Source organism: Chrysochloris asiatica, unplaced genomic scaffold, assembly GCF_000296735.1.
Source record: "Chrysochloris asiatica unplaced genomic scaffold, ChrAsi1.0 scaffold00124, whole genome shotgun sequence".
NCBI lineage: Eukaryota > Metazoa > Chordata > Mammalia > Afrosoricida > Chrysochloridae > Chrysochloris > Chrysochloris asiatica.
The window spans coordinates 6,910,193-6,925,134 of record NW_006408642.1 but is presented as its reverse complement, the minus strand read 5'-3'; the positions used below and the strand labels follow the sequence as shown (position 1 = coordinate 6,925,134).

Below are 14,942 nucleotides of genomic sequence, written 5' to 3'. Positions count from 1 at the left end.
ATTGAAACACATTTAAGTACCTTCCTGGTACTTTTTATTTTGCATAGTTCAAGTCCTTCCTCGTTGTGAAGTGATGTCGAACTGAGTCAGTTCTGATCCATAGCGACCCTGTATAGGTTTTTCGCGGAGTGACTGGTGAGCTTGAACCACTGACTCTGCAGTTCAAACAGGTTTGCAATCTGGCAACATTAATCCACAATGCCATACCAGGACTTAGTATTCTTTAAAATATTAATAGTTTTCCCTGAATTATTATTTTATAAAATTTCTTAAATAATGCCAGTACCTGGTAATAGTTTAACATAATCTCACCTCCATCTTTGCACCGTTTTTGTCATTTCTACATGTTAAACACACTTCCCACGATTATATTTCTCTAAACACTCAATATTCTTTTGCATTTAACCACAAGTTAGTCTTTTCTGTCTTCTTGATTCCTTCTCATATACATGTGCTAATATCAGTAAAAATTTCACTTCATACTTTAGTTTTTTTATAGTGTGATCTAGTAAAAAACTGAATTACCTTTTGCATAGAAAGTATAATTTTTTATCAGAAGGTGCATCATGACTACTTCCTCAATTTTGAGAGGCATTTTCATTTGTTGTTGCTAGGTGTCATCAAGTTGGTTCTGACACATAGTGAACTCATGTATAACAGAAGGAAATAGTGACCATTCCTGTACCATCTTCCCAATTGTTGTGATACTTGAAGCTTACTAGACGTTCAATTTTGCAAGTTATGTCCATAAGACAACAATTTCCAATGTGAGAGATTTTTTTTTATCTCTAAAGATGTTACTACTACAATGTCGGTGTGGCACTGTGCATTAATGTACTAAACTGCAAAGTTGTCTGAATAGCAAGGTCGGTGGTTCAAGCTTACCAGCCCTCTTGGAAACCCAATACAAGGTTGCTATGGGTCAGAATCGACTCAAAAGCACTTAACAATGTACTCTGGTTTCCATCATTTCTGTTGAAAATGTATCCTTCCTTTATATTATTCGTCCTTTTAATAAATCCTCAATCACCAACCCGCCCACTGACTTTCGGCTGCTTTTAGCCCTTTAAGCATACCGTGTATGAGAATGGTTTTCTCTATCCAAATGTGGAATAGCTCATCCTCTTATCTTTGAGTTAGCTTTATTATGAGTTCTGAAAGTTTTTCAGTCATTTCATCTCTAAACATTTCTTTTGACCCATTCTTTCTCTTCTTGTGGGACTCTAATTATAAATATTAATTATTCTGAATATAGCTCATGTGCCTTCTTTTATTCTTTGTTCCCTCCTTTGCCTCCCATTTCTTTTTCTCTAGGTGGTTAAGTTTCAGTATATCTAGTAACCTGTCTTTCAAGTTCTCTAATTGTATCTTCTAATATGAGTTCATTTCAGATATATTTTTCAGATCTAAAATACTTGATTCTTTGGATACATTTCAATGAATTCTTTTGCAATTCTCCATTTTTCCTCTATTTTAATATGCTACAGTTCATATAAAGCGAGGAGTCCTGGTATGGAGCTGTAGTACAAGCACTCAACCGCAAGGTTGGGTTGAACCAGAAGCTTGGCGGTGCAAAGTCACTGTGCAGCCTAGAAAACCCTGTGTGAGTTGGTCGCTATGAGTTGGAACCCACTTGACGACACTTAGCAACAACAAAAACATAATAAAGTACCTAGTTTCTAACCATATTAAAGAAAAAAGATGAATGATTTTTATTTCAGGAAATTCCGAAGTAAGACAGAAATGAACAGGAAGCTCTTGTCCTTCCCTCCATGGCTTCTTATGGAAATGGATACTTACTAGAAAGAACAGGAATAAAGTATTATGTTGAATTTAGTTTTTGAGGGTCTAGGTAAAAATGCTTACCTTTGCTAAGGTTTTCTTAGAGTAAATGTCAGTACGAAGACCAAAGTTTTGTAAATCAATTGGTTTTTCCTTGTTCTTCTCAGGAAAATTTAACATCTGCTGAGCAGCAGGGATCTATGAGTCAGATAAATGATATATGGCTGTATTAACCTATACAAAGTCAAGGGGATGTCATTTTAAAAAAAGAATTATTTAAAACAGGAATGTAAACAATTGCAGCTTTGTAATCAGAACTACAAGCCACACTTGTAACAAAAATTGAACATGCAATAACCATTCTTGTGTCTCACTTCAGTTACAGACAAAAAATTTTAATATAATCTTCATTCCACAATGAGGAGAATTACAGATATTTTTCATTTTCTATTAGGTGTCAGTATCTTCCTAATTTAATGCTTTGATGTAATAATCTTCACAAGAATGTGCATATTAAGGTCTTCCTTCCAAATAACAGATAAAGTTATAAATTAATTTTATTCCCAGGATGTAGGTTGAAGGAATGGAAAAAAGTATAATATACTTTCAAGTACTACCTCCTGAAGATACAAAGAGAGATACAGAATAAAATAATCTACATAATTTGATAGGCAAAGGCACAGAATTCTGGGTAGGTAAATGATTTTACATTAATCACTATTCTTAGGGATGCAAAAATTTCCTGTAGATTAAAAAAAGAATCAGCTATGAAATAGCACATCTAATAATAATGACTCCTAAGTAATGCAAGAAATGTCAGGTATAGTGGGAACCAACTTGACGACACTAAACAACCATGACTATCATGGCCTGAAGAAAATGAAGCAATAGTTTACCTGAGGTGATCGAAGGTGAAGAGGCACAAGACCAGACGGAGTATCAGCTAACACATTGAAATGAGGAGTAGGAGGAGGTCCCATTGCCATGGGTCGACTTTCAGGATCTACTTGATAATTGACAAGCCCCCATTGCTCTAAAAAGGCATGGACCCTAAAGAGTGAAGTTTTGAAAGTTAAAATCTATCAAACTTATCTCATATCCTTCATAATCAAAACACATTAAAAAACAAAAGATAAAGGTAAACTTGTTTCCTATAGGATGTAAACTACTACAAACTACCTTTCAATTTTAGCTTTAATTTATAAGGGATATTTTCTACAAGTTCAATACAATGTTCTAATACACACCCAAAAAACAAATAAAGCATAATTGTCTTAGCGACAGAAATTAAAAAATACATGTTGATTTTTCACTCAAAGAGAAAGAACTAACAAATAACCTCTAACTTCACTGAGACTCACATTTTGTTTTGTTCTTTAGACAAATCTATGGCACGGAATTAATTTACCCCTTGTCTCAGCCCACCCTTTATCCATGGTGATTTTATAAGGTCCCTGTGTGGTGCTGTGGTTAATGCATTGACCGCAAGGTTGGTTTTAATTGCAAGATCTGCAGTTCAAGCTCACCAGCTAATCCTGAAAACACTATACAAGATCAATATGGGTCAGGATGCACCTCCACGGCACTTAAAAACAACAACAACAAAAAATACAATACAAGATATAAATTTAAAAACTTAAGAAAAAATGGTAAGGCATTGAAAATATTCAACTCTTACAGGAAAGATGTAAGATTTAAGTGATTGTTTAAAATGGATGCTTTTTGTTTAATAAGTCCAACATTAGCTGTCAATTAGCAACATGTCTGAGAAAAGAAACAGGCATTTAACCTCATCACAGCACACACATCTCCAGTCAAGTTCCTCCGACAGGCAGTGCTGGTTAAATACTCTTGGGGATTTAGACGATAAGTATCAATCATGAAATTTCGATATGCCAGGTATCTAAAAAGCATCAGGAAAAATAAGAAACAATAAATCATAGTGCTAAATATCTTTAGATTTTTCTAAACAAAATACAGCAAAAATTTTAGACAACAGTCCAACAAAGAGCATTGATATTGTACTCATGATCATAAGTAAAACTTAGGGCAAGAGCCTAAATATGTAAAGAGAAACAGTAAACAAACAAAAATACCCTGTTTATGTTTAATAACAAAAAATAAAAGAGTTATCTGAGAAAAGCTGAATGTGAAAAAAATACACTAGAAACTTGATCACAGAAGATAATGGATAAATCCTTGGTTACCTTAATTAAGACTTTGAAATTAACAAACGGCTATTTCCACAACTACCTTGTATATACAGTATTTACTTTGTACTCATCTAAGAATTTTTCAAAATGCTTTCCATATAGTATTCATATACACTTCATAAATCATCCTATTAGGTAAGACAGATTAACATTTCATTTCCAGATGAGGATACAGAAGCACAGTGTGGTGACAGATTTTTTAACAACCAAGAGCAATTCTGGAATCCATACTCCCAACTTCTACTCCATCTCATTTCTATACAATTCCTTAAAGCAAAACACAGATATGGCTCTAATAATGGCTATTTGTACAATGTTGTATATCTTCTGGCACCCATTTTTAATAGGTTCCCAACTGGGGAATAATTTAGAATCAGTGAGGTTGAACTCATACATAAAACAAGAATATATGATGAGTTACAACAGATTCCACAATGTACCTAAGCATGTTCACCACAAAAGATTAAGAAAGTGATCTCTAGTAAAACTTTCTAGCACACTTTCTCCTTCCAAATAAATGTTTTTCTATTTCCAGTGCTAGCATAACAATGTATTCCATAGTTAAGATCACATTACATGCAATTCTATGCAACAGACTGCAATGTTGTTTGAATAGCAAGGTCAGTGGGTCAAATTCACCAGCTGCTCCTCAGAAACCCTATAGAGGGTCGCTATGAGTCAGAACAGACTCCACCAGCAGCACTTAACAACAATTATCACATGTAGTCATTAAAGGTTCTATTTTCTTCTATATTTATACCTATATACAATCCATAACAAATATAGACAAAAAACTTGGGAGGGCTTAGAAGAAACTGAACTCATTTTAGCAAATACCCTTTACCAAATTCAATCTTTAATAATATTAGAGAGTAAGCCAACACACATGCCATTCAAGATTTAGGAGGAAGACAACAGAAACTATTTCTTTTGAAGCAAGAAGGCTGTGCAACTGAGATATGAACACTGTTTTAACTTAAATAAGAATCAATAACTCAACAGTACTAATACCAACACACACATATATACATACACATTCTGAACACTGATATCGCTGAAGTATATAATAGTATTGAAATTATATCTTTATACTTCACTCACATTTCTGGAGTCTTGGATTTATTTTTCCCATTGAAAAACTCAGGAAGAGCACGGCGTTCAATCACATGAATACTAAAAGAAAAGAAATTGGCAGTCTTCAGGAAAAAGAATAGTTTAATATTTAAAATGAGTTTAATTTCAAAGTAAATCTAACAAATAAAAAAGCTGAGCACTACTTGTCAAAAACTAATGAACTTTCACAAACCCTTTTGAATTAACAGCATATAATTAAAGTTACAGAAACTAAGCTTTCCCTTTTTCATCTCCAGTAGTTATTATAGGTTATGTATTCCTATAACAGTATTTCTCTGCTATTCGTACATAATCATACATTGATAGAGAACTTCCAGAGGTTCAAGCCAGATTCAGAAGAGGCCGTGCAATTAAGAATATCATTGCTGATGTCTGATGGATCTTGGCTGAAAGCAGAAAATATCAGAAAGATGTTTACCTGTGCTTTACTGACTACGCAAAGGCTTTCGATTGTGTGGATCATGACAAGCTATGGACAACATTGTGAAGTATGAGTATTCCGGAACACTTAATTGTACTCATGAGGAATCTGGACCTGGACCAAGAGGCAATTATTTGAACAGAGCATGGAAACACTGAATGTTTTAAAATTAAGAAAGGTGTGCGACAAGGTTGTATTCTTACACCATACTTATTCAACCTGTATGCTGAGCAAATAATACGAGAAGCTGGGTTCTATGAAGAAAAACGTGGCATCAGGATTGGAAGAAGACTCATGAACAACCTGCTATATATATGCAGATGATATAACCTTGCTTACTGAAAGTGAAGAGGACTTAAAACATTTATTGATGAAGATCAAAGAGTACAGCCCTCCGTATGGATTACATGTCACTATCAAGAAAACAAAAATCCTCACCACTGGACCAATAGACAACATTCTTATCAACGGAGAAAAGATTGAAGTTTTCAAGGACTACATTCTTCTTGGGTCAACTATCAATACTCACAGGAAGCAGCAGTCAAGAGATCAGATGACGTATTGCGTTAGGCGGATATGCTGCACAGGACCTTTATAAAGTGTTGAAGAGCAAAGATGTCAACTTTAGGACTAAGGTGCGCCTGACTCAAGCCATGGTACTTTCAATAACCTCATATGCATGCGAGAGCTGTACAGTGAATAAGGAAGACTGTAGAAGAATTGATGCCCTTGAGTTATGGTGTTAGAGGAGAATACTAAAAATCCCATGGGCTGCCAAAAGAACCAACAGATCCGTTTTGGAAGAAGTACAGCCAGAGTGCTCCTTAGAGGCCAAGATGGCCAAACTTCGTCTCTCTTTGGACATATTGTCAGGAGGGAACAGTTGCTGGAGAAGGATATCATGTTTGGTAAGGTAGAGGGTCAGAGAAAAAGAGGAAGACCCCCAACGAGATGGATTGGCCAGGTGACAGCATCGATGGACTCAAGCGTGGCACCAGTAGTGAGGCTGGCCCAGAATCGGACATCATTTTGTTCTGCTGTGCTTAAGGTCGCTATGAGTTGGTGCTGACTGGATGGCACCTAACAACAACAACATTCCTATAACAAGACTTTTTTGCTTTATCGTTGTAACCGATGATGATAAGATTATGAATCACATGCTCAGAAGAATTCTTTGGATATTGGCTAACAAGAATCAAAGTAGGATTGTGTGGCAACATAGTGATGAAGTAATGGTAACCAGGCAAAGACAACAAATTTATAATAATCAGTTTTACAGGTGTGGAGTTGTGCTGGACTATAAGGTCAGCTTGAATAATGTGGTGGACTACAAGTTCAGGTTGAATTGCAAGGTCTGAAGTTCAAACCCACCAGGTGCCCCTTGGAAGCCCTATAGAGGGGTCACTATGGGTCGGAACTGACTCGAAAGCACTTAACAACAACATGCCCTTAAAACAGTGTGCAGTGAATGTTTTGTTTCTAATTTAAGAGATAGGCTTTTATTAAGATCATATTGATTTTATTTAAAAAAATTTTGTGTGTGTGTGGTGTGGGTTAAAGTTTATAGAGCAAATTAGTCTCCCACTCAGAAATCTAAATAGTTAGTTTTGTGACATTGGTTGCAATCCCACCAATGCGGAAAAAAAGGACTCTTAATCACTTCCTCACTGGGTTCCCCATTTCTATTTTTACCTTCTCTTCCATACTGATAATTTTTAACATTTAGAAAATAACAATGGTAACTTTGCAATATTGCTACTAGACTTAAGGTATAAAGAAATGATACATGTATATTTTATTAGATTGTAGAATCTTAAAGGTACATAAATAAAAATCAGATCTATCCTTAGAAAATAGTAATGCATTATTATAAAGAATAGACCCTTGGTGTAGCACTGTAGGAAGAGCACTGGACTAAGAACCACAAGGTCAGCTGTTCAACCCACTAGCTGCTCCTTGGAAACCCTATGAGTCAGAACTGATTCAACAGCACGTTACAGCAACATTATAAAGAACAGGTAGCAAGGCCAAGAAGAACCCTTCAATTTTGGTACAGAGGAATCCAACTGATATTTGTATGTTGAGCTTATATGCTGCCACTTTGCTGACTCTTTCAGTGAGTTCTAGTAGCTTTTTTTTTTTTTTACTGAATCTTTGGGGTTTTCTATGTATAGGATCATTTCGTCTGCAAACAGAGAAGAGTTTTACTTACTATTTGCCAATTTGGATGCCTTTAATTTCCCTGTCTTGCTGTATACCTCTTGTTAAGACTTTCAGCACAATATTGAATAGGAGTGGTGACTAAGGGCATACTTGTCTGGTTCCTATTCGCAGAGGGAAGGCTTTCAGTTTGTCTCCACTGAGAGTAATGTAGGCTGTTGGTTTTGTATATATGCTCTTATTAATTATGTTGAGGAATTTTCCTTCAATTCCTATTTGTTGAGTGTTTTTATCAGGAATGGATGCTGGATTTTGTCAAATGCCTTTTCTCCATCAATAGATATGATCATGTGGTTCTTTTCTTTTTTCTTTTTTATATGGTGGATAACGTTGATCGTTTTTCTAATGTTGAAGCATCCTTGCATCCCTGATACGAATCCCACTTGATCATGATGTTTTATCTTTTTGATGTGTTGCTAGAGTGTGTTGGCTAGGATTTTGTTGAGAATTTTTACATCTATGTTCATGAGGGATATTGGTCTATAATTTTCTTTCTTAGTGAAGTCCATCCCTGGTTTTGTTATGAGGGTTAAGCTTGCTTCATAAAATGTATTAGCAAGTTTTCCATCCTCCTCTATCTTCTGGAATAATTTGAGTAGAATTGGTGACAGCTCTTCCCTGAATGTTTGATAGAACTCACCAGTGAAGCCATCTGAGCCTGGACTTTTTTTGGTTGCGAGTCTTTTGATGACCTGATCAATTTCTTCTTTTGTTATGGGTCTGTTCATGTTTTCTGCCTCACTGGAAGTTTAGGTAGGTTGTGTTTTATCTAAAAATGTATGCATCTCTTGTAAGTTTTCAAATTTTGTTGGAGTACAACTCCTTCATAGTATTTTGTTATTATCCTTTTGATTTCTTTTGGTTCGTTGTGACATCTCCCATGTGGTTTCTAATGTGTGTTATTTGTGTCGTCTCCTTCTTTTCTTTTGTGAAGTTTGCCAATGGTCTGGCGATTTTGTTAATCCTTTCAAAGAACCAACTTCTTGTCCTGTTGATTGTTTCTATAGTTTTCCTGATTTCTATCTCATTTATTTCTGCTCTAACCTTTATTATTTCTTTTCTTTTGGTGGCTATAGGTTCCCTCTGTTGGTCTGTTTCTAATTGTTGTAGATAAAACCCTTCCATTTTAAGTAATAGCAATGTACACAAACTCGTGAATAAAATTACTTTAGAGAAACATTTATTTGGAGACGTAAATTCTGGTATATATATTTAAAACTCCAAAACAAAAATCAGCCTAACAGGATATAGTCACAACTCACAAACAAGGAATAATGCTACGTAGGACTCCAGATATGTCCAACACTGCTGCATGGATGGTCAGTAACAAGTTGGTAAAGAGACCTGTTTCATTGAAATTTTTCACAGCTCGGGGTTTAAATTTGTAAAAAGTAACACTGCTAAAGTGTTTCTTATTAAACTGTGGTTATTTATGAGTAATGAGATCTACTTTTTTCTACACATATTATGTAGGTTTCTAAGATCATATATTCTTCCTGTTGTTATTTACCATCCTTAACAGAGTTTCTGAAGCATTAAATCTTTTTAGGAATAGAAAGCCTAATCTTTCTCCAGTAGAGTGGCTAGTGGGCTAAAACTGCCAATCTTGTGGTTCACAGTTCAGAATTTATAATACACATCAGTTTATATCATTATTCAATATTCAAACATTTTGTCTGTGCCATAACTGGAAGAAAATTAGATAGACTCAAGGCTATAAAATTTTTGACACCTAAATTACTACACAAATCTAGTTTAGAAGCCTAGGTAGTTTGAAAGAATACATCCTTTATACAGTATAACACCGATTACTGACATGGCAAAATGGCAGAACATCTATCAAGGAAAATTTTACTACTATGTTCACAGATATGAATGGCCCACTCACCAATTATAATCAAACCATGATGCATAGCTTGGAATTATAATGTGATTGGTCTGCTCTGTCACGTTATCTTCACCAGGGTCAACAGACCGACTCTGATCACCTTTGCTAGGATCTTCATCTTCCTATAGGAAAGAAACTAAAGTTCAGAGGTAGAGATACATGGCATTTCTGATTTATGGAAGGTTTGCACATATATCCAAGAGTATCAGAAATGTCCTTTATAAAATTTTCACCAAAATCCGTAATCTGATCACAGAGTGCACACTGCGTATGTTTCCTAGTTAAATTTCTTTAAGCGTTGTCCTTTGGAGGGGCAGGGGTGCTTACAAGGGAAGTTATTTTATGACATTATAATTTTTAAAGAATCTAGAAAAGGTATCAAAAATTTTATCATTACCTTCATGTTAAAGATTTCTATCAAGAAAAGTTTATTATATAAAATAAATTTTTTGATATTTTTAGTCTCTCAACCTTTACAATGTTTCTTGCTCCATAAAAATGCTTATCGATTATGAAAGAGAATTTTATATACTTGTCATTTCCCCATAATTTAATTTCTACTTTTAATTTAATTGAAATGGAATTTCCTGTACTATATATTATGAGGTGAGGATATAGTACTACTTTTTTATGATCAATGAATATATAAAATAATTTACAGAATGAATACACACCAAGGAAACACTGTTACTAAAATACTGTTGAAATAAATACAATACTCATATCAAAAGTAATGGAATCCTGGTGTTGCGCTGTGGGTTAATGTACTGGACTACAAAGTCGATTTGAAATGTAAGGTCGGTGGTTCAAGCGCACCAGCTGCTCCTAGGAAACCCTTTACAGGTCATTATGGGTGGGTACTGACTCGACGGCACTTAACAACAATATCAAAAGTAACAGGTCTTATTTTCTATATCAGAGAAGCTACCAAATACTTAGGTTCTAGGTTAACACTTTTGTTTGGTTTGGTCAATGCATTTCTGAGACAGTTTTCACAAATTCAATTGTTGCTGTTAAGTGCTATCGAGTCGATTCCAACCCATACTGACCCTGTATAGGGTTTCCAAGGAGCAGCTGGTGAGCTTGAACCACCAACCTTGTAGTTCAAACGACCTTGCAGTCTGGCGCATTAGTCCACAGCACCACACCAGGACCCCACAAATTCAGTTAGGACACAAGATTTCCTTGATTCAGGAAAACCACAGTAAGAATGGTATTGAAATTACTGAAAGCCAATGAGTTGTTCTCCCCTATCTTAATATGATCCATTCCAGCACCCCAGTGGATACCTGAAACTGCAGATGACACTGAATTCTGTATGTACTATGTATCCTGGGTGCCCCAGAAGGTCAGCATTAACCCATTGGACACTGGAAGAGCATACTCACCAAACTGTTTTCTATGCTCACACCAGTAGAAGAGGAAGCCAGCTCCAGTATCCTAGAGCTGGATGGTGCCAAATTTAAGCACACACTTAAATATTTTCAGACAACAGCTGAAGACTGGTCATTTCAACTTTAGAAAGTAAAACCTCACATGAGGGGAGACATTGGTAGTCACAGGTTTTAGTTATCACAATGGGAAAGCAATCAGCAAAACAATTTTTAACCCTTTTAAGTTAAACTAGGCAAGGGACTGATTCACAGATTCTAAAGTCACCATGTACTTGAATTAATAAAATTTGGGAGGTAAATTCTTTTGAATCTTATTTTGAACTCTTTAACTACCAATCAATACTATTTATGCTGAAAAATTGTGTCATTTTACAAATGCAGTATTCCTTTTTCTACAAAGAGTTCTTTGACAAAAGAAGCATGACTTTTAGAGAAAGAAAACCATTAAGAACAATTCAGTTGAAGACCACATGTTTTTGAGCTTACCAAAATATTTTTATTGGAAATCACATTATAATTTCACTTCTATAATGCAGATACAATACATGATATAATACAGGGAACAAATCTTAATATTCAATAGGGAAAAAAAGAACTGACAATTTTTACCAAATAATACTGATGTTTTAAGAGGAAATTAGAGCTTATATTTAGCAATTATAAAAAATGACAGCCTAAATGATAAAATGGAGCATTTCTCAATAATAGAAAATACTGTCTTGAAATCAACAGGTAACGAGCATAATTATCAGTGTGTTTCTACAGTCAAATTGTGATGTAAGATGTGGATAACTTTAACACTTAAGAAAAAACGATGAAAACGCTACATGGGTCATCAAGTAAGGCTGTAGCAATGGAAAGAATATCAATGATAAGGTCAGCTCGTCCAGAGTGTGGGAACACACATGGAAAACTGGTCAGTTCTGATTACTATTTGGCAGCTAAGAAAGATATGAATCTGGAAATAATTTGATAAACACTACACCTAAGAAGAAGAAGGCTACCTGAAAACCTGATGAATAGCAGTGGCTCACTGTAAGCAACAGAATATTGAATACGTAAACATGATGAAAAGCACCAGAACAATGTCAGACATAGTGCCTGGAGATGAGCCCCTCAGGATCAGATAGTTTGGGTGCCCAGTGCCATGCCCGAGCGGGGCGGGGGTGATTGCAATACACAGAAGGGGGAGGAGAATGGAACAAGGCAAGATGGGGGAACAGTTAGGCAGGTTCCCATGGGCCAAGTGGGACACAGGTAAATGAGGATATATATGCACAACCTTGGGACAACAGCGGTTCAGGATACAGGGATTGTGGCATGGTTTCAATAAGGGGAATGATGTTAAGATGCTTGGCTGCCTTTTCAATCTTAGTTTCCCTTGCCTACCAGCAAGTGTAGCAGTTATGAATCGGGCTAACCTCAATGTTGGAAGTTCGAAACTACCAGCTGTTGCACGGGAGAAAGATGAGGCTTTCTGCTCCCATAAAGATTTGCAGCCTCGGAAACCCTGCTCAGTGTCACTATGAGTTGGAACTGACTCCACCGTACTTAACAACAACAACAACCATTGTGAAACAGACATGTGAGGGGGGGTAGAAAGGAATAGCAAGAAATATCATAATAGAAAGCATTTAAGTTTGTCTTCAGCCTATAACTGACTGGATACCTTAAGTTACCCTGTGAAAGAGGTGGTCTGTGGAGCTTTTGCATTGCAGAATGACCATAGGTGGAAACCAGAAGCCCCTCCAGAATTGTCTGAGGTGGGACATTTCCACTGGAAAGAACAAGTACACCAGCCTGGAGCAGATAGAAGAAAAGAAGACACTTCATGAAGAAAGACCACCAAGAAAAATCAGAAACAATAACGGCAGTCTGATAGAGTACTATAAGAATAAGCGAGCTGTTCGCCCAGGAGCCATCAAGGCAAGTGACCGGGTCCACTTAGAGCAAACTCCCTTCTAAGACTAAGACTCAAGGGAAGTACATGAGCAGGCATTTGCTCTGGCTGGTGACCACGTTGGTCACTGATAAGGGGAAGACGGGGGTAAAAACAGCAATGAATTTGGAATCTAAGTCCGACCACATTCAATATGCCACTCACTATGAACCCAGCTGGAGACCTGGATGGCCAGCAGTACAGTATAGCAAGACCCAGCCAACAAACATGAAGAAATGTTCATGATCACTAACCATTAGAGAGATGCAAATCAAAACAACAAACAGATATCATCTCATAACAGCAAAGATCAAAAAATTAAAGAACAATAAATGCTGGCGGGGATGTGGAAAGACTGGGACGCTCCTGCATTGCTGGTGGGACTGCAAAATGGTCCAACTTCTCTGAAAAGCAATATGGCGTTTCCTCAGATGAGTGAAAATAGAAATACCTTATGATCTAGCAATTCTTCTACTTGGCATTTACCCACAAGACACATGAGCCATAACACGAGTAGACATATGCGCACCAATGTTCATAGCAGCAGTATTTACAACAGCAAAAAGATGGAGACAGCTAAAGTGCCCATCAGCTGAAGAATGGATAAACAAACTGGGTACATACACACAATGGAATATTATGCTACCCTGAAGAACAAAGAAGCTGTAAGCTAGCACATAATATGGATGAACCTTGAGGATATTATGTTGAGTGAAATCAGTCAGTCACAAAAGGAGTAATACTTCACAGGACCACTATGGTAAAAGACTAAGAAAAAGAACCCATACTAAAGCGGGGATGGGGGTGGAGGTAGGGGTAGATTCTGGTTATTATGATGCTGGGGGTAGGGGGAAGGGAGGGAGGGGAAGGTGGAGCACAGGGCAAGGATTAGACACAGGATAGTTTGGGTGCTGGGGAGGGGGACAATAAACAAGAAGGGGGAAGGGAATGGAAGAACAAAGCTGATGGGAAAGCAATTAGGTTTGCATGGGTTAAGTGGGACAAAGGTAAATAATGATGTATACACAACCTTGGAACAACAGGGCACTGGGATACAGGAATTGTAACATGGTTGGAATGGGCAAAAGGGGGGAAATAATGTTAAGATGCTTCCAGGTCTTTTGAGAAAAAAACAGCAAATTGATAAGTCAACTAGTAGTATCCTTACGATCAACTGTTTAAACCAAGACATATTCCCAGCAGGGCTTTTATCTGTGCTTTAGGGAGTCAAAAAGGTAGCCTTGCCCAGCTACTGACTCAAATAGAGTGAAATGGGATGCAAAAATTAGCTAAAGAGAAGCGGAAGTCTTCAACTGTGAGCACTAGCTTGATTTTCAAAATTTCTTTTCTCCCCTCCCCACAACACTTTTCATAGACTTTTTTTTTTTTTTTTTAAGGATAATCATGGCATAGCCCTATAGATACTGAACTATGTGCATCATTTCTTGTTTTCTCCATTATACCTGATATTCCTAAAACAGCTTGATTATGGAATGGCTAACTTTAACTATGAAATACTTTATTACTATTTATCTTGATTTAAAAAATATATAGAGAACAAACAAGATGGCGGATCGGCTGGACGCATAGCACAGAGCTCCGCCAACAACAACACAGAATACCTGACCAAGCAGGTTCAGGGGCTGGTCCCAGAACTCTGAACCGCATATAAAGGAATACTTAGAAGGTTGGAAGGCTCACAGCTGGGGGAATCTGTGGCAGAAGCAAGAAATCTATTGCTTTCTAGTCCGGGCTGCTCGGCTGCGCCAGGAGCCGCCATCTTGGGTGAGACCACGTGGGGGAAGGATCGGAGCAGCCACAGACGCCTGGCAGAATCGCTGAGATGAAGGTGTGGACATTCTTTTCTTTTGGAGTCTGTTCATTGGTCCCTTGCTGTCTGTGCACCTCCATTCTGGTGACTATAGGGGAGCCTGAGCTAGTGGGCACCCCA

The 14,942-nt window shown here is 36.9% G+C and overlaps 1 protein-coding gene across 1 annotated transcript in view; it reads right to left on the bottom strand.

Annotated features, from left to right (window-relative positions):
* SMARCC1 (SWI/SNF related, matrix associated, actin dependent regulator of chromatin, subfamily c, member 1) overlaps positions 1 to 14,942 on the bottom strand; it is a 207,848-nt gene that overhangs the window by 73,218 nt on the left and 119,688 nt on the right. The window contains exons 14-18 of the mRNA XM_006868793.1: positions 9,659 to 9,780; positions 5,097 to 5,168; positions 3,572 to 3,685; positions 2,679 to 2,832; positions 1,867 to 1,980 (exon numbers count right to left, since the gene is read on the bottom strand). Coding sequence (XP_006868855.1) covers positions 1,867 to 1,980; positions 2,679 to 2,832; positions 3,572 to 3,685; positions 5,097 to 5,168; positions 9,659 to 9,780 — 576 coding nt within the window. The remainder of the gene's footprint in view (positions 1 to 1,866; positions 1,981 to 2,678; positions 2,833 to 3,571; positions 3,686 to 5,096; positions 5,169 to 9,658; positions 9,781 to 14,942) is intronic.